Raw genomic sequence first — 26,929 nt, 5'->3', positions numbered from 1 at the left:
TAAAATTCAATGAAAATCTCACGTTCATGAGCCTCGGTAACATCTACAGAGTAAAAACTGGGCGATACCACGTGCCTGATGACTTAGAAAACATCTTACATGCTTGGTATCATTCAAAAAAAACCCCAAAGAACAGAAACACCAATCAAGACAAGACAAAAATACTCTCATATGTGGAATATAAAAAGAATAAACTGAGTTAATAAATTAAAAAAAAAAAAAAAAAGCTCATAGATACAGAGAAGAGACTGGTGGTTGCCAGAGGTAGAGGTTGGGGGGAGTGAAAAAAAATGGGTGAACCGTTTTTGTTTTAGTTTAAATAAGCTGAATTTAAAAAGAAAATATTTATTTTTAACATTGAACAAACAGGGAGTTGCTGGAACAAGAAACAACAGGTAAGGGGACACTTTAAGTCATGTCTCATTGTTTCCAAGCACTCCACAGTAAGGGTTCTTGTTTAATTTTTATGGCAGGCCTATGAGTCTGGCAGGGTAGAGATGATTACACCATTTTATGTAAGGGCAAACCATGGATCACATAGTGGAACTCCCCACTGCGTTAGCAAATACGGAGCAGATCAGTATCCGTACCCCCATCATTAAAGAATCTCTCTTGGGGCACCTGGGTGGTTCAGTCGGGTAAGCATCTGACTTTGGCTCAGGTCAAGATCTCACGGTTTGTGGGTGTGAGGCCCACATCGGGCTCTGTGCTGACAGCTCAGAGCCTGGAGCCTGCTTTGGATTCTGTGTCTCCCTCTCTCTCTGCCCCTTCCTCCACTTACGCAAGCAAGTGCATGTGCTCTCTCACTGTCTCTCAGAAATGAATTAAAAAAAAAAAATAGAGTCTCTCTTTACAGCATACACTTCAATTAGATAATCATTTTCCTAAGCTTCTATTTGCTTTTGCGTTGTGACTGATATTGTGATATAAGAAATAAATACACGGCACAAAAACAGACACACAGACCAATGGAATAGAATAGAAACCCCAGAACTAGACCCACAAAAGTATGGCCAACTCATCTCTGACAAAGCAGGAAAGAATATCCAACGGAAAAAAGTCTCTTTAACAAATGGTGCTGGGAGAACTGGACAGCAACATGCAGAAGAATGAAACTAGACCACTTTCTTACACCATTCACAAAAATAAACTCAAAATGGATAAAGGACCTGAATGTGAGACAGGAAACCATCAAAACCTTAGAGGAGAAAGCAGGAAAAGACCTCTCTGACCTCAGCCACAGCAATTTCTTACTTGACACATCTCCAAAGGCAAGGGAATTAAAAGCAAAAATGAACTACTGGAACCTCGTGAAGATAAAAAGCTTCTGCACAACAAAGGAAACACTCAACAAAACTAAAAGGCAACCGACGGAATGGGAGAAGATATTTGCAAATGACATATCAGACAAAGGACTAGTATCCAAAATCTATAAAGAGCTCACCAAACTCCACACCCAAAAAACAAATAATCCAGTGAAGAAATGGGCAGAAAACATGAATAGACACTTCTCTAAAGAAGACATCCAGATGGCCAACAGGCACATGAAAAGATGCTCAACGTCGCTCCTCATCAGGGAAATACAAATCAAAGCCACACTGAGATACCACCTCACGCCAGTCGGAGTGGCTAAAATGAACAACTCAGGAGACTATAGATGCTGGAGAGGATGTGGAGAAAGGGGAACCCTCTTGCACTGTTGGTGGGAATGCAAACTGGTGCAGCTCTGGAAAACAGTGTGGAGGTTCCTCAAAAAATTAAAAATAGACCTACCCTATGACCCAGCAGTAGCACTGCTAGGAATTTACCCAAGGGATACAGGAGTACTGATGCATAGGGGCACTTGTACCCCAATAGTTATAGCAGCCCTTTCAACAATAGCCAAATGATGGAAAGAGCCTAAATGTCCATCAACTGATGAATGGATAAAGAAATTGTGGTTTATATACACAATGGAGTACTACGTGGCAATGAGAAAGAATGAAATATGGCCCTTTGTAGCAACGTGGATGGAACTGGAGAGTATGATGCTAAGTGAAATAAGCCATACAGAGAAAGACAGATACCGTATGTTTTCACTCTTATGTGGATCCTGAGAAACTTAACAGAAACCCATGAGGGAGGGGAAGGAAAAAAAAAAAAGGTTAGAGTGGGAGAGAGCCAAAGCATAAGAGACTCTTAAAAACTGAGAACTGAGGGTTGATGGGAGGGTGGGAGGGAGGGAAGGGTTAGGTGATGGGCATTGAAGAGGGCATCTTTTGGGATGAGCACTGGGTGTTATATGGAAACCAATTTGACAATAAATTTCATATATTAAAAAAAAAAAAAAGAAAGAAATACAGCTGACCTTTGAACAACACAGGTTTGAACTGCACAGATCTGCTTATGTGTACTTTTTTTTCCCATGAATGCAGTACAGTACTATAAATGTGTTCTCTTATGATTTCCTTAATAACATTTACTTTTCTCCAGCTTACGTTATTGTAAGGATACAGTTTACAATACATATGACATACAAAATATGTGTTCATTGACTGTTTTTGCTACGCATAAGTGTTCCAGTCAACAGTAGGCTATTAGTAGAGTTAAAAAAAATTTTTTTTTCTTAATGTTTATTTATTTTGAGACAGAAAGACAGATAGCGAGCAGGGGAGTGGCAGAGAGAGAGAGGGAGACACAGGCTCCAAAGCAGGCTCCAGGTTTCTGAACTATCAGCACAGAGCCCGACACCGGGCTCAAACCCACCAACTATGAGATCATAACCTGAGCTGAAGTCGAATGCTTAACTGACTGAGTCACCCAGGCACCCCAAGTGTTGTTTTTTTTTTTAATGTGTATTTATTTATTTTTTGAGAGAGAGAGACAGAGAGAGGGGGAGACTGAATATCCCAAGCAGCCTCTGCACTATCAGCACAGAGTCCGAAGCAGGGCTCGAACTCATGAACACCAGATCGTAACCAAGCTGAAATCAAGCGATGGGTGCTTAACTACTGAGCCACCCAGGTGCCCCAGTAGTTAAGATTCTGGGGAGTTAAAAGTTATACACGGATTTTGACTGCATGGGGGTCGGCCCTCCCAGCCCCTGCATAGTTCAGGGGTCAACTGTATCTGGTCTTCAACCCCAGCTCCTGGCGGAGAGCCCCTAGAACCCCGGTAATTTCTTGTGTGATGGGGGTAACACCAATTCTCACACAGGGCTCCAAAATCCCCTGGAATGTTCTACGTGGTAGGAACATTTTTTATTCTAATGAGGCAACTCTTAACAGGCTCCTGGACAGCTTCTGGCTGGACACCAGAATGTAACCAGTAGTGAGAGCATTACTGACCTCCCTGAATTTGAATGTCCTCACCTATAAAGCAGACACATTAAAAAAAAAGATTAAAAAATACTCTTAAGAGGAGCAAGTTTAAACCTGTAGTTTTAAACAAGCTTAAGAATGACTTAATTTCTCTTGGTCTTTTGAATAAAATTCCACATTTGGGAGTGTTTTTATTAAGCCCCCGAGGCTTCCTGATAATAGGGCATACAAAACATGTTCAAAACAAGAGGACATAGGCCAGTCACAAAGATAAAAGGATGTAAAACACAGGGCTCTTGAGAGGTAAATTACTATAAAGTTCACAGGAAGTCTGAGCCTTCACTACTCTGGCCAAGTCCATGTTCCGAAACACCCTGAAGAAAATCAAAATGAGGATTAAAATGTACACTGGCCTTGGGTCAACTTGAAAGCAACTGTTCTAATTCAACGTTTGAGGAACTATTACAAAATAAATTACACATGTCAGTAGGTGACGAAATTGGGGTTTTCCTAGACACTTGGAAGTAAAAGCAATGGGCCTTGAAACTCTAAGAGCTGGTATGAACAGGATGGAAAGAAGGAAAAGAAGAAGTAAATGAGAGGAGGAGAGAGCCTGGTTCAATACTATGCGTGTACTGGGCAAGGCCAGCAGGGAAAACCAGCATGTCGCTCAGCTAAAAGGAGTAACGGTTTTCCCTTCAAGGGAGAAAAAAAAGTCTAATATCAAAATACCTCAGAGAATAGAAACAGTCTTATAAAAAAAAAAAAGAAAAAAACCAAAACTTTAAAAAGATCATATTTCATCTAAGCAGAGAATCAATATAACCACGAGCCAAGAGAAACAGATCGAATGGAGGGACTTTAGGGGGTACGTTCCCCAGTCTCCAGCTGTGAGGCTCACACACTAACAGTGAGGTCAACTCAAACCCAACAGGACTGTACCTTGCCATGTTCCAGGTTCACGTCAACAATCCCATTCCAGCTGTAGAGAGCTGCTATATGGTTCAACAACTGCCCCGTAAAGAAACGCACCTTCTGGGTTTTTGTGATATTTTTATTGTGAACTACCTGAAAACAATAAAACACATGAATTTCAAGGAGCTTGATTTTCACAACAGTGTGTATTGTTTTTCATCATTACCAAAATCCTGTGGGCCCACGGCAAAATATTTGACCAGAAAAAGGAAAAACATAAAGAGAAAAACAAAATTCATCGGTATCTGAACTGTCCTAGGATACAGTTAGCATCTGGTATACTTCTTTCATCCCTCCATCCCGCAACACAGAAGATGTATGTGTATCACTGTTGTGTTTTGTTTTGTTTTTGTCTCTGTGAGATTATATATAGTTTTCTGCCTACTTTTAAATAGTATAAACTTTTCCCACATTATTAAAAACTCCTTTAGAACACCATTTTGGAAGGCTATCATTCTAGCGACCATAATTTATGTCACCGTTCCCCAGGGGGTGCAAAGTGAGGTTGTTTGCACCCTATCGTCTGCTTCCTTGAGCCGAGTCCTGCCCGCATCCCTGATTATGCACTCGGAATTGTGGCACAAGGCCTCAGCTCCCCTCAAACCCACTCCCGGTGCCTCCCAGGGTGTCCTGGGTGGTTCTGAGGTTCCCAAGTCTGGGAACATGTTGAAGACCTCTAACGCACACCGCCAGACCTGCTAGAACACTGCCTCCACAAAAGCACCCGACTCAAAGGTACTTTTGCCAGCACCGAACGGCATTGTTTGAAAAGGTCAGTGCTAATTTGGTTGGCGAAAAAAACCTGTACCTCATGACCTGTGTTACTTTAAATCGGGGCTTCTCAGCACCACTGACATTCTGGCCCAAATAACTGCTGCAAGGGATGGACCTGTGCGGGCAGGACGCTGGGCCTGGTCTCTACCCACTGGGTGCCAGTTGTTACTTCCCCGGTTATGACAACCAGAAATGTTTCCAACACTGCCAAATGTCTACCGTGGAGGGGGCAAAACCACCCCCAGCTGAGAACCACAGTTTTAAATACTATGCTAATCAGCCATTTTTATATGGACTGCCAGTTCATGGCTTTTAACGACTTTTTGTGTTGGCAGAGTCATAGAGTTTTTCTAACTGAGCATTTAAGTTGCTTCTGTATTAAAGTCAGTGATTCGTTCAGCCAGTTTTAAAGTTTCTACAAGATGCTTGTAAAAGGCAGAATATATAAGGCGATACAAAGTCACATTCTGCCGGGTGTGTAAATGAAAACAGCCGTAACTTACAGCTCCCAATTATCCCTGTGGCTTCCCGTGAAAGGGCGAGCAACAGCGTGTCTCCTGGGTGATAAAGCTGCAGCCCGAAGGAACAGTTTGCCATCCCACAGCCTGTGCGCCCTCAGACACTGTAGCTCTAGGGTCCTGTCACACCCCGGAGGAGACAAACCACAGAACAACACTGAGTACCAAACACGTACCTTTGTTTTCAGCGTGGATAACAAAATATTGACGGTAGAAATCCTGTCTTCCTTTATGCCCGAGCTAAAAATGCAAGGAATAAATTCTGAAAGGAAAACGTTCAAAGCATTAAACTCAAAAATATTTTGAACACGAGAGCAGATGAGAGAACAAATGACTTCATAAAGTGGCACAGCAAACAATGCCATTCGCTCCCTTTTTTATTTTTTGAAGGTTTTGTCATTTTCGATTACACATGTTCACAGTAGGAATAAACCACTTCATGACATGGGAAATCAGTATCTAAAGGTGAAACAATGACAGAGCCATTAAAGAGGTTCAGCAGTTCTGTTTTACTGTCCTTCATACTGACTATCTGACAGAGAATGTACGTACAATTTTGCTGAATTTCTCTCTTTGCTTAGATTTGCTGATACCTATATCTTTATCTACATATGTTTTTTTGGTGAGAGGGCTAGCAGGGAGAGGGGCAGAGGGAATGAGGGAAAGAGAATCTTGAGACCCCATGCTCAGCACGGAGCCAGATGTAGAACTCGATCCGTCTTCAACGGAGACGAAATCAAGAGCCGGACACTCAACCGGCTGAGCCACCCAGGGGCCCCCAGATTTATATTTTAAATCATTTTATTGACTGTGGTAGAATTCGGGATGATGTGTTTGTCTGCTTTCTTTTCATGCTTTTGATCTCCAAGGAATCAGCTACCACAGCTCGATGCCGTATCATGACTAACGTAATGGTGACACTGGGCAGAAACATCAAAGCAATTAGAATTTTGCTTGCTCCAGAGGTGCTCAAAGGGCACACACATATTTTCTACAAAGGAAATTCATTCTCAAAAGAAGAAAAATCAGAAAATACCAAACAAACCAAAAGGATGAAATCTGAAAGCAAACATAATTCCACTACCCAGAGCTAACTAGTTAACCGCTAACCTTCTGATATATTCATAGTCCCACAGTCCATTAAATGTACCTTTCAGTAAAATGGGATACTCGACAGTTTTATAACTGGGTCTACACCCAATCATATGTTGTTTAAAAGGCTGACATCGGCAAGCATATTTCTACGTCATTTCTAACAGCTGCGTTCCACCTTACGATTAGTCTTGTTTCTGCAATCAATCCCTTGACGGTCAACAGATAGGAGTCGTCCAATTTTCAGCGAACATGAAAAAATTATCCACTAAGAAAACCTCCACTCACATCCTTAATTCTACCCTTAGGATAAATGGCCAGACGTGGAATGGCTGCTGGATCACACATTTTTAAAGTTTCGACGCATTTTTCAAGTTTTGCAAAGCGCCCTGCAAAAACATTAACTGAAGTACAACCCTGCGCCATCAGCAGCGCACATGAGTAACCCCAAACCGCCGTCCTTTAATAAAGGCCGGACGGCGCAGACGACCACGGGAATTCGGAAGAACCCTAGCCCTGGGAGCAGCAGCAGCAGACCTCACACAGGAGCGGCCACAAGCGGTTAAGGCCTGTCTGCTGCACCGTGCAACGAAGGGGTCTCCTCGTGGCACCGCCTCCCCCGTCGATGGGGCTACCTGCGCGGACCAGGGCTGACACCGTATGGAGTGACCGGCACCCACCACCCTGTTCTTAAACGGTCGCCGGCAGTCGTCCGGAGAGAGCTCAGGGCTCCCACCCTGGGGGAGGTGAGAGAAGGACTGGAGACCCGGCCACCCCGGGCCACAGGCACCGTGCTGTTCCTCCGACTCCCAGAGCTCTGGCAAGGACGTGGAACCTGCGCACAGAGCCTGGTATCACACCGAACACCTGCTACGTGCGAAGTGCCTTCTGGCGCCATCGTTCTCCGTCTTACTCAATCTCTCGATGAGAAGCAAGCGGCCCGAACAGGCTCTCGGCCACAGCCACCAGAAGGTGGTCCAGCCAGACTTCTCTGAAGCTCCATTACCGATATTCTGGTAACACTCAGCAAGGCCACCGAAGTAACTAAACTTTAGTTTTCCGAAGCCAATTACTAAGGAGGGCCGGGCAGCCAGGGCTACGTATCTGTGCATGTTCTGGAGCCACAGAGCCTCCTTTGTTCGTACGGGTCTCTCAAGTTTGCATCTCTCCTTTGTCAGCACGTCGCCCAGCATTCCAGGTAGCATGACAGGAATGCCTCTGTCGGTACTCACGAGCGACATCAAAACCACACCGACCGCGGCTTTGCCGCACACGCGTCCTCCATTCTAGTGTGTGCAGCGGCCGTAAAGGTTGCAGACTGCTCAACCTGGAAAAATGTTTTGCAGCAGATTTTCCAAAACACAATCGCCACCAGGCTTTGCTACGAGACAAAGAGGCGCACCTACCTTTCAACTCCAGCACCTGTGCTATCGTGCTGTCATCGCCGGCGATCAGAAAGGAGAGGGCGAACTGAATGTAGGCCAGCCGGACGTCGTGCACACCCTGGGGGGCGAAGGAGACCACGTGTCACGTGCAGGAAGCAGCGACCTGGCAGCACGCACGCCCCTCCCGTCCCAATGGCACAGAGGCCTTGGGGCTTGTGCCGTCAGAAGGCTCAAAGGCTAAAACAATGGTCATGTCTCTATGGGAACATGGAACCTTTTCTCTGCTCTTCTCCCTCAATCTTCTGCTCTACTTTTCCTTGTCTTTCAAGCTGTTTTTAAATAGAAAAGAATGGGTAGGGGCACCTGGGTGGCTCAGTCGGTTAAGCGTCTGATTTCAGCTCAGGTCGTGATCTCACAGGTTGTGAGTTTGAGCCCCACGTCAGGCTCTGTGCTGACAGCTTAGAGCCTGGAGCCTGCTTCGAATTCTGCATCTCCCATCTCTCTCTGCTCCTCCCCAGCTCACACGCTGTCTCTCTCTCAAAAAATAAAGATCAAAAAAAAAAAAATCTTTTTTTTTTTTTTAAGTTTTTTTTAATCAACGTTTTTTATTTATTTTTGGGACAGAGAGAGACAGAGCATGAACGGGGGAGGGGCAGAGAGAGAGGGAGACACAGAATCGGAAACGGGCTCCAGGCTCCGAGCCATCAGCCCAGAGCCCGACGCGGGGCTCAAACTCACGGACCACGAGATCGTGACCTGGCTGAAGTCGGACGCTTAACCGACTGCGCCACCCAGGCGCCCCGAAAAAAAAAAAAAATCTTTTTTAATAAAAAAATCAAAAAAAAAAAAAAGAGAGAAGCATGGGTAAAGTTTGGCTGAGTCCCCTTCCCGGTCATAACGTAAACATTTTGGGTGTCTGGACCACTTTGGTATGGAGCAGAAGATTCCCAGCCTGTCCAGACACCATCTACTTCACTTGCCAATGAAATAATATACGCATTTTTGAAAATCCAGAGCCAATGGAAAGACTGGTTCTGCTTTTGCTGACACCAATGAGGTGCTGTCTGGGTTTTATCAGGTATTATAAATTCACACCAGACACCGCGGCCCAGACGCTGTCCTGTTACCAACCCTGCGTGGCCTTCCTGGGACTGACATCTGCACTATTCTGCCACGACCCAAGACAGTGTCAGCCGCGACCCAAGACAGAGGGCGTCCCCGGGGAGGCCCACAGGCCATGACCAGTAGCCAACACTTCAGGGGAAGTCGCGGGGGCCATCCGGTCAGCTTTCCCTCCCAGTAATTTTAAGACACACACGTGTCTCCTCATCGGGTTCACACGCCAGGAGTCATGTGGATCGCTCACGGGCTGCACCAGCAGCAGCTCATACGCTGGGATCCTCCACTCCTTCAACTGTCACCTCCTCCCTACTTGAGTTATCCCAAAGATACCCTAATTGGTTGCCAAGAAATAAGTTAATGCCAAGGAGAATTAGTTCCCTGAATGCCCGGAAAGATTAAGAAGTCTGCCCTCCAGATGGTTCCATTCCATTTAGTAGTGGCAGGGTGGTGGTGAGGAGGAGGAGGAGGAGGAGGCGGCGGCAGTGGTGAATGTCATTTACTGAGCATTCACTACACCAGACACTAAGTCAAAGGCTGCACATCTGTTACTTCATTTACTCCTCTGAACAACTTGAGGTGGAGACGCCTTCTACGCCCATTTTACAGATGAGGAAACAGATTTAAAAACTCACTCAAGGACATGCAGCTACTAAGTGAGTACGTACTGGAACTGGAAAACAGGAAATAATTGTACAAACATACTGCCCCGTGCTCGACTTTACGTCTGACTGGACAAGTGCTTTCTTCTCTGAGCTGCCACGGCATTTTCATCTTGCTTTTTCTCAATCTGCAAGGATCGCACTTGGAACCACCTAGGCCTCTACATGAGAACTGAATTAATTCTGTCTTGTTTTGTCGGGTGTCTGTTTCTTAGGGAGAAAAGAAAGGCCATCAGACCCCTACCCTGCAACATCCAGACGGAGGCCTTGCACATTCGCTGTCCTCACTGGGTCTCCACTTCCATCCGTGCCCCACGGCATTTCAGCAAGACCCTCTCAGACCGATCCCGGTTTATTCCGAATACACTAAGCGCTCAAAACTATGCTCCCCATTCCGGGGACGACTCTGTGGGCCTCCTCACAAGACAGAGTTTGGGTACCACGGTCACTAAGGTCTTGAAAGTGAGCTGCTCTTCCTCAGCGTACCTGCAACGCTTTAGTGCCTTCAAAACACAACAATTCAGTGGTGTGCAAACAGCAGTTATATTCAAGATGCCATAATCTCGGGCTGAGAGACGACTCAAAGACGACTAAGATACCGTCCCTGACCTCAGGAAGCTTAAAGGAGCCACCGCTCCCGAATTATCTAGATGCCTCGTTAAAAGAAACACATCAACTAACTCAAGCACAGGTAACTTGTTATCTCGACCCACGTGTGCCTTGTGTTCCGCAAAAATGCTGGCGACATGCCCAAACTTGCCTGGTGAGGTTCAGTGAGGTACTGCTAGCTGGCTGGCTGGCAAGGTTCTACAAGTTTGGGGGGGTGGGGGGGGTGCCCACTGAAGTACTGGGAGTCAGGGCCCTGGAAGGTCGGTCGCAGTTATGTGCCACTCTGGATCCTTCCATCCTGCTTGTACACAGCAGCTGGACTAGATCCCCTCAAGGGTGCCCCCAGCAATGAATTTTGAACTGATATGCAAGTGGGTCCTCACCTCCCGGCCTCCATCTCGCATATCCCAGCCAGCCCCCAATTTCAGACCCCTGACTGTGAACACACCAAGATCACCCTAGACACAGCGGGCACCCCCTCCAAGCAGCCACTGCCCTGCCTCCCGCTCACGCCCCCGGCCAGACAGCCCCTCACCGTCCCCTGGGCCTCTGCCCTCCGTCCCAGCAAGCTCCATCGAAGGCAAGAGGGCCACATGCCCCATTCCTACTCTCTGACTTCACAGCGTTATTATCCTAGGAAGAAAGCATCCTGGGCTCTTTACGGCTCGTTCCGCAAAACGCTGTCTAAAATAGACCAAAACATATTTGGTAAAACTGCTCTCTGGCAAAGGATTTGAACAGCGCTTTCTTTGGCTGGATGAAAAATAACTCTTTTCACAAAGCTTTAAGAATTCCCTCCAAGATGCTAAAACACACCCATTAAGAAAAAATAGATCTGTAGATCTATCAGCTTCTTCAATAACCGAAGGGCAGGAGAAAAAGGTTGGGGGGCGGGGCTTTGAGAAAACTCAAAGCCAGGGAAGAAATTTAAGAAACATACCCACCAAACACAATGGGTGGCCCTTGTCTGGATCCTGATCTGAATCACAAAGCGTTAAGACATTTCTGAGACAGTGGGAAAAACGGAGACCGAACTGGGCATTCACTGACACTAAGAATTGTGAGCAGTGTTAGGTGTGGTGATGGTAGTGTGGTTTTGTTTTAAAAGCTCACTTTTTGTTAAAGGTACACGCTGAAATTTTTATGGGGAAATGCGGTTCCCGGGTGGGATCTGCGGCACTAGACGGTCCCGAAACAACCAAACGTGTGGGAGAGGGGGCCGTGCCTGCAGCTGGAGGACAGGTAGGTGGGGATTCTCTGTGCTGCTCTCTTTTTTAATGTCCCTGACATCCCTATATGGGAAAAAAAAAAAATTAATGTCTAAAACCATTTCCTGAAACAAAACATTTAAGGTATGCCACAAAGTAAAAACACTTTCATCTTGACGATAATTCTCATTTTACAGACCGAGGAAACATAAAATAAGTTGCCGAGACCCCGAGGTGAAGCGGGCGCGGCCTACAGCCGGGGTTCAGGCAGGGACGCCCCAGTCGTGTCTTGGTGGGTGGTCTGGGCACTGACATATTTTACTTAGGAGGCTGAGCTAGTTGAGGTCAAGAGAGAGGGAGTGGAAGCAGGGAGGGAATCTGATGGGTAATTACTGGCAGGCTGACTGCCAGGTAAGACCAAAGAAGCATGACATCTGCCCTATTGTGCAAACGGCACGCAGATTCTTTTTAGAGATGCATTTAAACGTCGGGAGCCATCACTCAATGAACGGAATTTGTTGACACAGAGTATGTGAATAATTCACGGTACTGAAAAAAGAGAATCCACGAGACACTAAGACCTGGGATTTTTTTTTTTTTTTCCTCAGGGAACACCTTGTTTGTAATTCCAGGAAAACCCTCAACACGGGGCCCAACCTCCCGAAGCCATACAAGTTACTTGGTGTTACTATGATTAACCTTCAGTCTATTACCTGGAGGTGCGGAAACTCCGAATCCCTGAAGAGTTAGAGAACGGGGTGCGGAAGTAAATCACGCTCACGTGGCCCTCCACCTGGGCAGACAGGTTGCTGACCGTCGGTCTGCCGTCTGTGCTCGGGATGGGGGTGTGGAGAACGGAGCCCCAGCTGTCGACGGCACAGCCGTGCCAGCAGGGAGGGCTCACACAACTCTTTGCAGCTTCTGTGTCCTCAAACTCGTGCTTTCTCCTCAAGAACCTCTCTCAACCCAAGTGAAACTTCTAGGGCCACCAGGGAACTTTTTTTTTTTTAATGTTTATGAGAGACAGACACACAGAACGTGAGCGGGGGAGGGGCAGAGAGAGAGGGAGACACAGAATCCGAAGCAGGTTCCAGGCTCCAAGCTGTCAGCACAGAGCCCGACGTGGGACTCGAACTCACAAACTGTGTGACCTGAGCTGAAGTCAGACGCTTAACCGACTGAGCCACCCAGGCGCCTGGGAACTTTTTTTTTTTTTTTTTTAAAAAAACACAGCTCTCCTGAGGGGCATGTCCAAGTTCGGCTCAGGCCATGACCTCATGGATTGTGAGTTTGAGCTCTGCGTTGGGCCCACTGCTGTCAGCACAGAGCCCGCTTCGGTTCCTCGGTCTCCCTCTCTCTCAAAACTAAATAAACATTTAAAAAAAAAAAAAACTCTCCTGAAAACCATTCACACTTCCATTCTCTTTGGCACAGTCCAGCACCTACTCCTTATAAGACGTACAAACAGGAGGCACAAGAAACATTAAAAAGCCTTAAGTATCTTCCTTGATGATGCCACTTCCTAGTTGAAACTTCCAAGGGTTTTCTCCAAAATGTACAGAATAGGACCAGGACCGGGACACCCCACGAGGTACGTGGGAGGTTATTCCGTCTACTCTGTGAAGACGCTCACGAGCTATGTCATCCTCACGGGCCAGGAGGGCACGGTGATGCTGAGCCCCCAGAGAAGCCGTCCTCAGATGTCCCTGTCATCCAGGCTCTGCCACACATACAGGCCTTCGACTCCGCCCACATGAAGACCAAAGTCGAAGAAAGGACAAGAAACAAACTGCTACGGCCCTCCAGGGAGCAAGGAAACACACGGGAGGTACAAGACGCTGGGAGCTCCTCACCTTTGAATCCCTCTTGGTCGCCAGGGTGTACAAGGTCTTTTTATTCAAATCAAAATGGCTGCAGACGTCCCTGGCGGCCTCAGGACCCTGGGTCACCATGGCGGCCATCAGGTTGAGACAGGCTCGAGCCATCCTGTGGGAACATCAGGCACGTGAGGAAGAGCAGAAGCACAAAGCCACTTCACTGCAAAGCCAAGTGCGCTCCAGGCTGCGCGGTCTGCTGTCCCCAAATCAGAAAAAGGAAGGAAACAGATAGGCAGGCATGCTTAAAAAAACAAAAACAAAAACAAAAACACCCAAAACCAAAACTTCACACAATCTCCAAATAAAGCTTAAAAACAGAGTCTGAAGAGGATCCAAGAATACAAAATGTGAGACACAAAGAAGATGGCAAGGTCTCTCCCCACTAACTCATCACGTAACTGGGAGACCCGTGGCTCGTCCCCGCCACTGAGGGCACAAAGACATCTTCGGAGTGGGTGTCTCCAAAAGCAAGCTCTCAGCTGCCTTTCGGTTCCACTGCCCCCCAAAACCCGTGGTTGACTGCGTGCCTACCACACCCCAGGCCCCGTTCGAGGTGCTGGAAGACAGCATCTCATACGACACTCAAGGCCCCCGCCTGCATGCACCTTGCATCCCAGCAAAGGGAAGTGGACAGTCAATAGACGGACCTAGAACATTATGTCAAATGTCTGGCTGCACAAATAGACCTGCAAATGGATACTTCTGCCTGCCAGCTAAAAGGACAGAAAGTGACAGCAAATGGAGGACAGTGGAGCAAGGCCTCCCTGAGATGACACTTCTGGACCACAGGGTCCTGAAGGAGAGAGGGAGGGAGACTGCGGTGACCACAAAGAGCCGCTAGGGCAGAAGGGCAGGAAACGTAAAGAATATCCAGAGTGTTCCCATAACAGCAAAAAGAACAGCAACACAGGCGTGACAAGGACGCGTGGTAGGAGTCTATGGCGTGAGGGGCTGGCCCCAGGGGAAGCAGAGGCAGAGCCATGGCTTTACGAGGGAAGGAAAGGTCAAGAGCACTCCCAGAGAGCTGAACGCAGACCGAGCCCACGGCTGGTCTTGCCACATAACAGCGGGCAACTTACCTGTAGCCCGAGGCATACAGGGACTCACAGATGAGCTTCATGTGGCTGTTCAGCAGCTTTTTCACGATGTTGGTTCCCACAACATGAAAATGGGAAAGGTCACTCGCTGTCCGCAATAGTATGGCCTCAAAAACTTGAAATATTAATAGCGTCTGCAAAGACAGAATTAAAATGCTTATGAATCAGCTCATTTCTGGTTTTCCTCTATACATACGCTCCTCCTGTCCTAGCCAGTCATTTAAAGCCTTCAACGTGCATGACAGGCCTGCTCAGATCCTGAGCCAAAGGCAGGAAGGTGACAGCTTCACAGGCTGCTCGGCAGACCCCCAGCTCTGGAATTAGTCCTGCTTCCACAGTCCAGCTAAGTGGAGAACTCTTCCCTGCTTATAATTACACAAAATGAAATGAAAAGAGCGATCTCTACTCATGACTGGACCTCCCTGCTCTGGGGATATTCAGGTCGACAGTCTTACAGCAATAACCCTGAGATTTCAACAGGTTCATAAATATCCCGAATTCTGAACCTCTCTGGAACCAGAAGTCTCAACTCAATATGTGTCTGCAACTATGACATGCAGTTTCTACCTATTTCCCTTTTGTCAAAACAAACCAACCACGTCAAGGGGGCACCTGGCTGGCTCAGTTGGTGGAGCATGCGACTCTTGATCTTGGGGTTACAAGTCTGAGCCCCAGGTTGGGTGCAGAGATTGCTTAAAAACAAACCATGGCAAAACCAAGTGCATTGCGATTAAGGGTCTATGGTCCTTCCCTCTGGTAACATTCACTAACATGAAGTTAGCACTTTCCATTCACATGCTTTAAAAAGTCATGATGCAAAATTGGATGTATTCCTATGACACAGGAACAAAACATAGTCTTCTACAGAAAGGTGATAATGTTCTGGAAATTTCTATCACATTTCTCTCCATCAAGCTCAACACCATAGTGGCGTGAACTTTGTCTTCTCTTCAGCGAGCCAGGTGAGGAATGACATACTTCACTTTCCGGCCGCTTCTCCCCGCTCAGGAGCTGGAAAATCTCTGCACATTCAACCGAAATCTTTATGTACCCTTCCACAACATCATACACGTCTTCCCTCGGTAGCTTCTTGGCAGCAGCGACAAATGCTTCCAAGGCTGAAATAAGAGTAACGTTCAAATGTTAACAGGGACGGTCTCCTTAGCAACAATCACAGCCGCGGCTGCGACAGAGGCAGATTTCCAGCAGAAGCATCCAGGCGGCTGGAGGTGCCGCTCACCCGGAGGGAGAACACGGCAGCAATGCGGAGACGGGGCCATCCAGAGTTCTGACATGGCCTTTTCTCTATCTCCACTGAGGTAAAGGGGAACAACTTTCAAAGAAGAGCTTTGAAGCCAAGCCTTCTAGGGGCAGGGATCCTCCCCACCGCTGACATCGATCCACTCCTGGGCACCCTCTGGGTCTAGACCAATCTAACCCTGAAGCCATACACTCACCTCCATGAAGGGGGTAAAATCAGAGAACGGATAAAGAAAATGTGGCACAGCTGATCTGTATCTAAGTGTATATATATTATTCAGCCAGAAGAGAGAAGGAACTCTGCCTTTTGCAACACGTATGGACCTTTGAGGGCACAGAGTGAAGTCAGAGAAAGACAAACGCTGTATGTTCTACTTATAGGTGGAACCTAAAAGAGCCAAACTCATACAAACAGAGAGCAGAATGGTGGCCAGGAATTGGGGGGGTGGGAGAAATGGGGAGATGTCAGTCAAAGCGTACAGACTTTCAGCTATAAAGATGAGTACATTCTGGGGCACCCGGCTGGCTCAGTAGGTAGCGCATGCGACCCTTGATCTGGGGGTGGAGAGTCTGAGCCCCACATTGCGGCCAGAGTTTGCTTAAAAGAAAAAAAATAATGAGAAAGATGAGTAAGTTCTGGGGATCTAATGTACAGCATGGTGACTGTAATTAACAGTACTGTAGTATATACTTGAAGCTTACTGTGGTAATCATTTCACAGTATATGTGTGTCATCATCTCACTGTACATCTTTTTAAGTTTTTCTATTTTGAGAGAGAAGGAGAGAGCACGCGCGATGGAGGAGCAGATAAAGAGGGGGAGAGAGAATCCCAAGCAGGCTCCACGCTGTCAGCGCAGAGCCCGACACAGGGCTCAATTTCACGAACCGTGAGGTCATGACTTGAGCCAAAACCACGAGTGGGATGTTTAACTGACTGAGCCACCCAGGCACCTGTCATCGTACATCTTAAACTTACATCAGTTACGTCAATCGTCTGTCAATAAAGCTACGTAAAAAGACAACACAAAAATAACAACAAAAAAACCTTTCCTAATGCCTGGATGAAATCAAAACCCCCAACATCTGTCAATTCTACTTCTCTGATCTGTCAGCAGATCGCATCACAGGAAGCTATGAGAACACACGAAAAGGGAGACAGAATCCAAGAGAGACACCAGATTCAAACACAAATTCAACACAACCTCACCCAACGGATTCACACTTTCACCCACTGACTTCAGCTTCGCCGCGTCTTCCAACTGCCTCATCTGTACCCACTGCCCGTCAACCCGAGTTTCCTTCTGAGACCTGTTCAAATGCCGCACCTGAACGCCAAGGAGCTGCCTGAGCAAAACCGTGAACACGTACATGAATACAATCTTTGAAATCATTGAGCATGCTCTTTCTTCTGCCAGAATGGTTCCTGTCCCTGTTCCTACCCCAGCCTACAACTCCGCTGAAAAGCCACTCCCTCTGGGGAGACCTCTTTGATCCCCCAGATTAGGTCTGAGGACTGAAGGCCCTATGTACCCCTCCTTTGGAGGACCGGTACTTGGAACTCTTCATATGTAATTATATTCATTGACACCTGCCTTCTCCACCTCACTATTCATGTGCTCCAGAATGGCAAGGCCCAGGTCTGATTTTTTACTCACCATTTTCTCTCTAGCACATCACAGCCCCTAGTAAATAACGCAGAAATGAACAAATGACTGAAATGTAGCACTCTGAGCTAAAGCAGGTATCATCTTCAAAGCACTGGCTGGCAGTTGCAGGCATCAAATGTTTAAAAACACAATTTATGGGAGGACAAATTGTTAAGTGGGGCTATCCTGGCCATCAACTTAATAATCTCTTTAACCAGGGAGAAATGCTGTCACTTCTATTTTGACACACTACCAGTGCTCTCACATACTAGCATATTCAATTGTTGGGGCTCCTGGGTGGCTCAGGAGTGGCTCAGTCACTTAAGCAGCCGACTCCCGCTCAGGTCATGATCTCACAGTTAGTGGGTTTGAGCTCCGAGATGGGCTCTGTGCTGACAGCTCGGAGCCTAGAGCCTGTTTCAGATTCTGTGTCTTCCTCTCTTTCTGCCTCTCCCGTGCTCGCACTGTTTCTCTGTCCCTCAAAAATAAATAAAAACCTTAAATTTCTTTTAAAAATTCAATTGCAGTTTTTTCCTCCTAACCTACATACTTTTCCAATGGATTACACGAGGTTGTGAAGTGTGATCGCACTTTTCAGAAAGTGAAATTACAGAATCTGTTCCGTATTGGTCACTAGTCCAGTGACTAGACCAGTTCCATATTGGTCAACTGACCAGTCCCTGGGACGCTTCATGCGGTAGTTTATTACATGTCATCGGATCAGCGTGAGTGTTGGGGGCTCAAAGCTCTTGAAAATAGCGCTGACGGCCACAGAACCAGCAAACTGTCTCAATGAACGGCCCCGAGCTGACTCACAGTTGGGACTCGGCAAGTATACATATATGCTTCTCTGACAATTGCAATAGAGGTTTTAGAGGTTGCTAAGGAATGCTGCCCGGCCAAAGGAGGCGTGCAGTCGCGTGGAACTGTCACGACCGAGCAAGGCAGATTCCACCAGCTGACAGCCCAGGGCAAGACAGTGCAGCGCGCTGCCCTACAGCGGCCCCGGCCGCCCAGGACCCTGGACGCCCGAGCACCGGGGCCACGGTTTCCCGTCTGCAAACCGGAAGGCCCAGCTCTGAGACTCCGGGACCGAACAATGCACAGAGGAGGGCTGAGCCTGGCACGCGGCCGCGACCCGCCTCGCCCGCACGTGCTCCCCGGCCCGGCCAGCCCCGCACTCACCCGGCTCCGCGCCCTGCGGACCCCGCAGCTCAGCCTTGAAGCGCACGCCCGTGAGCTCTTCGGAGCGGGGCCGCTTGGCTGCGCCCGCGCGGAGAGCCGTGCTGTCCTGGCCGCCCGCGGCCTTCCTCTTGGGGACCCCCATGGCCGAGAGGGCAGGGGCGCGCCGGGATCTACACACCAGGAAACCCGGCAAGAGGACGGGCGGTCAGCGGAGTACCACCTCGGCGTGCCAGGTGCCCACACGTGCGCAGGAAGGGGCGGGACCGGCGGAAGGGGCGGGGCCTCAGTGGGAGGTCGGGGCGGGCCTGCGCGACGGGGCCGGCGGAAGGGGCGTGGCCTGGGGCGGGGCGGGGCCTGAACCAGGGCGGGCGGCCGGGAAGCTAGACACCGTTCGGGGAGGTGCTGCAGGCGCCGAACCCCGAGGTTTCTCCTGTTTCTGTTGTTCACGCTGGCTCGCTCGCTTCTTAGGACGAACCGGCACCGCCCTGCCACAGTGAGGAGGAGCTCTCCTGCCCCAGCGGCTCTCTCGAGGGTCTTGGCGGGTGGAGCCACCGGGTTCTCCATTCCCTGGGGGCACGAGCCCCGGTGCTAAGCGGCTGCACAGTCGGATCAGTTCTCGACCTGGGGCGCCCTGACGCTGCCGGTAGAAGAACTCTCTTGTCAAACAACGGGCTTCGATGCTTTCCCTATTTAAGGGCCTTCGGGTTGGCCGGGAGGGTGACTGCCCCTGGCTAAATGCCAGGCGGGCTTGAGCGGGAGGTCTTCCTCTGGCACCTGGGCCGAGGGTCGTGCAGGTGCCCTTAACTCTGACTGCACCTTGTCTCACAGCCCGAACCAGACCGGCTTGTCTGGTGGGATGTCGCCCCACACTGGCCTCCATCCCAGGCTTCCCCAAACTAATGGGAGGACGTGAGCCCTTCTGGCCAGGCAGGTGCGAGGAGAGACGTAACTTCTGTGAAAACCCTTCGTGAATAGTGCAGCGGCTTCCACATCCAAGTTCCCGTCCTTGAAATGGAGCCAGCAGAGCCAGCCCTACCTAATCTTTGGGGCTGTCCTGAGCTGAGAAGGTAATACATTGTGTACGAAAAACTGCTTTGACGGGGGACAAAAAGTTCTGTGTTCTTGTAAGATGTCAATGACTTGAGAGCCGAATTAAATGCTTTGCAGTAAAGTAGAGGTTTAAATGAGTAGGTAAAAACTTAAAGTGGCTCAGAAGTGTGTGGATGGATGCTTCAGACTCAGTCAGCCTAGTGCCATGAGTCACTGATGCCAGATCCCTAACCCCACTCGTTCATGTATCAGGCTTACCAAACTTTCAAGTAGTAAACTTCCAAGTAGTGACATGGCTTTCTATATTAAAGGACTTCATGGAGAGAAAGGGCTTTATTTGTCCCGAAGAACACTCTGCTCTGTTAAAGATAAACACCACTGCCCCCATGACATTCTAAGCTGGTATCCTTTATGGGGCTATTGCACTTGCTGTTTCTTCTGAAACTCTGCCCAGACCTCACATGACTCATACTTTCCTTTCATGTGGGCTCTTCCTATCCATCTTTCACTCCCCTTCTTCTCACCCTCCTCTATTCTCCTTTATTGCCTTTTTTAAAAAGTTTATTTATTTATTTGGAGAGAGAGTGGGCGCCAATGGGAGGAGGGGCAGAGAGAACGGAGAGAGATAATCTCAAGCAAGCTCTGCACTGTCAGCACAGAGCCCAGTGCAGGAGTCGATCTCATGACTGGTGAGATCATGACCTGAGTCAAGATCAAGAGTCAGACACTTAACCAACCGAGACACCCAGGTGCCCCTCAATTTTTAAAAATACACTTCCAAATCCACTCAGGAAGTCTGCACTGATCCTGGTACAAGAGCCATGTTCTCAATAAACATGTGTTATGTCAATGACCAGAATCTTAGACTAGACCACTCAAAATACAAGGTTATTGAATTGACGGCCCTATTCTTTGAACAGCAAAATGTAGCAAAACCCACACCCAACTTAGAGAAAAAAATATCAAATGATAATTTCAAGGGTATTATGGAGACTGGTCTACCTACCGTCTTCTCATCACACAGAAATTTTAGAAAATATAGAAAATTTGAGTAACAACAATATATTCATGTTGATAGTAATAGAACTTTATACCCATGAATAGAGAATATATGTTCTTTTGAAATAACATTGAAAGACATAAAATTGACCATGTTCTAGGCCACAAAAGAGGCCCCCATAATTTTTTTAAAAAATCAACATTTACAGGCCATGTTCTCTAGCCACCAAGCAATAAAATTTAACCTTGATAATAAGAAGATAGTTTTTTTTTTTTTTAATCCCATAAGGCTGGGAGGGAGAAAAAATCTTCTCCTAAGTAATCCTTGGAAAGCATCTGGAAAATCATGAAAGATTTGGAATGCAACAAAAGGAACACTTTATACAGCAAAATCTGCAGGGCACAGTTCTTAGAGGAAAATTTATAGCTTAAAATATTTTTGTCAGAAGTCAAGAAAAATTGAAAACAAATGAGCTAATAATACATGTTCAAATGAAGAATTGGAAAAAGTACAACAGAAACAACCCAAAGATAGAAGAAGGGAAAAGAAGCAAAGATGAGGAGAGAAATCAATTACAAAGAGAATTTTAAAAAACAAACACTAAACTAAAGAATATCCAGAAACCAAAAGCTATTTGTTTTTGTTTTTTAGATTAAGTAAGCAAAACTGGCAGGATTTTAAATAATAAAGAATATTAGAAACACCGATCCCCGAAACTTTCAAAACTAAAAGAAATGGATACATTTCTAGAAAAAGCAAACGTACCAAAACTGGCACAAAAGGCACCAGAAAATTTGAATAGACCAACAATCATTAAATAAAATGACGTGATAATCAAGCCTTTCTCGAGGTACAGATAATTTTTAGGTAAATTCTACCAATCTTTTAGGAAACAGATAACCTTTATCTTATTCAGTTTGCTCCATAAAACAAGAGAGAAGGAAAGTGTGGCTAATTTTTTGAGGCTAATAGAACTTAAATACAAAACTTTTTTTTGTATTTTTGAGGCTAATAGAACTTAAATACAAAACTAGCTAAGGGTAACACAAAGTGAGAAAATGATGGGCTAATCTCACTTGTGGACATACATATGTGTAAATAACATATTAGCCAACCTGAACCAACACTGTACTTAAAAAAACAAGGGACACCTGGGTGGCTCAGTCAGTTAAGCATCTGCCTTCTGCTCAGGCGATGATCTCACTGTCTGTGGGTTCGAGCCCCATGTCAGGCTCTGTGCTGACAGCTCAGAGCCTGGAGCCTGTTTCAGATTCTGTGTCTCCCTCTCTCTCTCTCTGCCCCTCCCCCGCTCACACTCTGTCTCTCTGTCTCTCAAAAATGAATAAACATTTTTTTAAATTGAAAAAAAAAAGAAATACAAGGATGGTTTAATATCATGTCTGTCATTAACCACATTAATGGATTAAAGCAGAAAAACAAGTTATTATCTCAATAGATGGGAAAAGGCATATTGTTTTGAAAAAAAAGGTTTTTTGAAATCTATTTTTTGAAAAAATCTATGATTTATTAAATTCACATAAAACTAGGAATAGAAAAAACTTGATAAAGGCTCTATGTCCCAAAGCCTGCAGCAATCATCAGGCGTAATAGAAAAACTGTAGATGCACTTGAATTGTGATGGGGGACAATAGGAAAGATAGGGATACCCACTGTTTATGCTACTGTCTATTACTAAAGATCTTGGGTGATGAGATGACATAAGACAAAAAAGAGATGAAAGAATGAAAAGAGATAAAACTGTCATCTAGTTAGAATATTCAACAGAAATAGTAACTAGAGTTTCACAAGGTCGTCAGATATGAGATTAAATTACCAAGTCAGTATCGTCCCCTCTACTTTAGCAGTAGCTAATTTAAAAATGTAATAGAAAACAAGACACCATTCACGAAGGGGAGTGGGGGAAACCAGTAAATTATCTCAGAATTAAACTAAAAAAGAGTGCACAGCATGTTTAAGGAGAACATTGTAAAAGATTTGACTAAATAAAGAGGCATGCTGTGTCTGTAGAAGAAAGTCTTCATGTTGCAAATTTGTTAACTCTTCCTAAATCAAACTATAAAGCCATTGCCATTTCAATCAAAATTAGGAAACTCAAAAATCATGATTACTTTGTACGGGAAGACAAAGGTCTGTGAATGGCTAAGCCAAAAAGAATAAGGAGATCTTCCTTATCATGTATGAAGACATATGTCAAAGTTTTAATAATCAAATTCTACAGGGAATGGTAAAAGACTAGACAAATAGCCCAGTAGAACAGAATATAGACTCAAAAACAGACCCGTGTTACGGCAATACGGGTTACCAACTCTGAAACTGCTTTTCATGTATCCTGGGGTTGAGGAAATCAGTAAACGGATGGGAGAAGATGTGGGCCACGCTTCCCACTACTGGAAAGGAAAGTTACCTATAATCGAGAAGGGTGGGCTAGAATGAACCCTGTAGGACTGGATTAGAGTTAGAGACATCAGTATGATCTCATGTTTAGCTTAATGTAAACAGAGATGGATAGATACTGAAATAAGTATATGGGTACGTTCTACCTGGGTTGGTACATACGCATATTTTTTAGTTCTGTTCACTGAAGGGGCCGGTAGTAATTAGCATACCCAGTGCCCGGAACTTGGGGTTTAATACCATTATCAAATAAAAGGAACCATGACTCCTTGGAGAAGTGGCTGATTCTAAGGCTGGGACAGAGCACACACAAAATAAGCCTGGAGCATCTTGTAGTACCATAAAGTACAAAATGCTGGAGAAAAAAAAATAGCAAGGGAGAGGGAATATGTCAGAGGGACACAGGAACCAATCGGAAATAATTCCCAATAAAATAATATGAGTGACTAAATAATGAATATAGTATTCGATTATCACCTAAGGTATAAAATAAATATACATAAGTCTATATAATATCAAATGATATAAAATGATGTAATATAAAATGATATCAAAATGATTGCAAAAATAAACTAATTGGGGAGAAAATCTTCCTTACAAACCAAGTTTCCTTACAAATCTTTCTTATACAAGTAATCCAAATAATATACGTAGATACTCCCTGTTCCAAGAAATGGAGCTTAATTCACACTCTCCCTCCACCTCCCCCAGTGTAGACGTATACTGAGTAACTTCCAAAGATTAGATTAGGAAAGAGGGAAATTGGTGCTTTATTGTGGGGAAACACGGTAAACACTACCTTAACTGCGTGATCAAGGCTAACATCACCAGTGATAAGTTCTGTTGCTATCTTGTCCCCTTGTTGTGACATGATGACAAGGACATCACCTTCACAGTCTCTTTCCCCAAACCCATAACCCAGCCCTGTCACATGAAAGATGTCAAATAAATCTAAATTGAAGGACAGTCTGAAAAATACATCACCTGTGCTCTTTCAAACTGTCAAGGCCATGAAAAACAAGGAAAGACTTGGAAATTGTCACAGATCAGATGAGATTCAGGAGATACGATAACTAAAAGCACGTGATACCCTGGGCTGGATCTGGAACAGAGAAAAGACCCTGAGAGAAAAGCTGGTGAACTACAAATAAAGTCGGGAGTTTAGTTAATAGCAGTGTACGCATGTGGGTTCTTAGTTTTATCGAATGTATCGTAGAAGTGTGAAAAATACAGGTATTAGAGGGAACTGGGTGAGAGTATACAGAATCCTTCTCTTTCCAACTTTTCTGTAAATCGAGAATATTCCAACATAGGAAGTTTATCCAAAACAAAGACCTATGCCTATGCATATATAGCAACTTGGTGCATGGTGACGATGACACCCCTTTTTTGTCACGGGTTGGCCACCAGAACAGAGGTGTGGTGGAAACCACCGCTGAATCTCAGCCAAGTGGGAAGGGAAAGATTCCTATCAGCAGGGTCATCATTGGACGTGTAGATTCAGGCAAGTCCACCACGACTGGCCATCTGATCTACACATGTGGTGGGATCAACCAAAGAATCGTTGAAGAATTGAAAAGGAGGTTGCTGAGATGGGAAAGAGGCCCTTCAAGGTGCCTGGGTCTTGGATAAACTGAGAGCTGAACCTGAGTTGGTATCACCACTGATAGCTCTCCACAGAAACTGGAGACAAGTATTACGTGACCAGCGTTGATGTCCCAGGACACAGAGACTTTATCAAAAATGTGATCGCGGCACATCTCGAGCTGACTGTGGGGTCCCGATTGTTGCTGTGTTGGTGAATTTGAAGCAGTATCTCCAAGAACGGGCAGATCTGAGAGCGTGCCCTCGGGCTTACACACTGGGCGTGATGCAACTAATTGTCCGTGTTAACAAGGTGAATTTCTTCAGCCAGAAGAGGCATGTGGAAATCGCTAAGGAAGTCAGCACCTACATTTAAAAAGTTGGCTATAACCCCGACATGGTAGCCTCGGTGCCAATTTCTGGTTGGAATGGTGACAATGTGCCGGAGGCAAGTGCTAACATGCCTTGGTTCAAGGGGTGGAAAGTCACCCCCAAAGATGGCAATGCCCGTGGAACCACGCTGCTGGAAATTCTGTATTGCGTCTGCCACAACTCATCCAACTGGCAAGCTCTTTTGTCTGCCCCTCCAGGATGTCCACAAAATTGGAGGTGCTAGTACTGTCCCCGTGGACCTAGGGGAGTCTGGTGTTCTCGAACCTGAGATGGTGGTCGGTCACCTTTGCTCCAGTCAACATTACAGCTGAAGTCAAGTGTGTTGAAACGCGCCATGAAGCTTTGCCAGGAGCTCTTCCTGGGGACAACAGGGACTTCAATGCCAAGGACGTGTCTGTCAAAAATGTTCATCATGGCAACCTCGCTGATGACAGCAAAAATGACCCACCCATCTAAGCAGCTGGTGGTGTGACCCAGGTGACTATCCTGAACCATCGAGGCCAAATCAGTGCTGGCTACACACCTGTGCTGGATTGTCGCGTAGCTCCCACTGCTTTGTGAATGTGCTGAGCTGAAGGCGATTGACGGCTGTTCAGGGAAAAAGCTGGAAGATGGCTCCAAAGTCTTGAAATCAGTTGATGCAGCCATTGTTTATATGATTGCTGACAAATGCACGTGTGTTGAGAGCTTCTCTGACTACCCTCCTCTGCGTTATTTTGCTGTTCCTGACATGAGAGAGACAGTGATGTGGGTGCCATCAAAGCAGTGGCCAAGAAGGCTGCCGGAACTGGCAAGGTCACCAAGTCTGTCCAGAACATTCAGAAGGCTAAATGAATACAAACCTGAATACGTACCACTCCTAAATTAATCAGCGATGGGAGAACAGTCTCAGAACTGTTTGTCCCACTTAGCCATTTAAATTTGGTGCTAGGGGTACCTGTGTGGCTCAGTCAGTGAAGCGCCCGATTTTGATAAAAAGCAAGTACCGAGAAAAAACAACATAGGGCAGAAAATAAAGATAGCGGTGTCCAATCTGATTTCAAGGTTGGAGAGTTAGTGACATGCCCAACAGGTGCACATACCTCACTAGTAAATAATGGTGGTTAGATAAGAACAAAATAAAAATGGATTTTTTGGTGGGGGGGCACCTGGGTGGCTCAGTCGGTTAAGCGGAAGACTCTTGATTTCAGCTCAGGTCATGATCTCACAATCGTGGGATCAAGCCCCACGTCGAACTCTGTGCTGAGCGTGGAGCCTGCTTAAGATTCTCCCTCTCTCCCTCTGCCCCTCTCCCCTGCTCACACTCTCTCTCTCGAAAACAAAAACAAAACATTTTCTTTCAATAAATGTGTGTTTTTTTCAAACAACTACTTAATTGTTGGAACATAAATACTTATTAAGTTTGGATCTAGCTACTTAACAAACAGAGCAGCTCAGATTTTTGTTTGTTTTGACCTAGAGGCTCTATGCAAAATCACTGAGACACTCAGGACACCATGAACTGAAAAAGTTCTGGAATCTCTGCTCTGGACCCTTAATTGGAAATCACTTTTGTTGATTCTGAATTCCTGTCAATGGACTTGTATTTGTTTTCCTTTTGGTAGCTTTACCCTTTATCTTGGGAATGATAATTTAAATTAAAACCATTTTTTTTTATACCCATGTTCATTATTCACAGTAACCAATGCGGTGTAAGCCACCCAAGTTCCATGGATAGATGACTGGATAAACAAAATGTGATATGTCCATACAATGGAATATTAGTCCACATCAAAAAGGA

The 26,929-nt window shown here is 46.1% G+C and overlaps 1 protein-coding gene and 1 pseudogene across 1 annotated transcript in view; one reads left to right on the top strand and one right to left on the bottom strand.

The window, feature by feature from the left end:
* URB1 (URB1 ribosome biogenesis homolog) overlaps nucleotides 1–18,998 on the bottom strand; it is a 73,386-nt gene extending 54,388 nt beyond the window's left edge. The window contains exons 1-7 of the mRNA XM_043593739.1: nucleotides 18,708–18,998; nucleotides 15,594–15,733; nucleotides 14,598–14,749; nucleotides 13,495–13,627; nucleotides 8,065–8,161; nucleotides 5,743–5,828; nucleotides 4,242–4,367 (exon numbers count right to left, since the gene is read on the bottom strand). Coding sequence (XP_043449674.1) covers nucleotides 4,242–4,367; nucleotides 5,743–5,828; nucleotides 8,065–8,161; nucleotides 13,495–13,627; nucleotides 14,598–14,749; nucleotides 15,594–15,733; nucleotides 18,708–18,849 — 876 coding nt within the window. The 5' untranslated portion in view covers nucleotides 18,850–18,998. The remainder of the gene's footprint in view (nucleotides 1–4,241; nucleotides 4,368–5,742; nucleotides 5,829–8,064; nucleotides 8,162–13,494; nucleotides 13,628–14,597; nucleotides 14,750–15,593; nucleotides 15,734–18,707) is intronic.
* On the top strand, nucleotides 18,848–26,233 carry LOC122492259 (annotated as a pseudogene).
* The last annotated feature ends 696 nt before the right edge of the window (nucleotides 26,234–26,929 follow it).

This window comes from Prionailurus bengalensis, chromosome C2 (assembly GCF_016509475.1).
Source record: "Prionailurus bengalensis isolate Pbe53 chromosome C2, Fcat_Pben_1.1_paternal_pri, whole genome shotgun sequence".
Lineage (NCBI taxonomy): Eukaryota > Metazoa > Chordata > Mammalia > Carnivora > Felidae > Prionailurus > Prionailurus bengalensis.
This window is presented reverse-complemented; position numbering and strand designations above follow the sequence as displayed.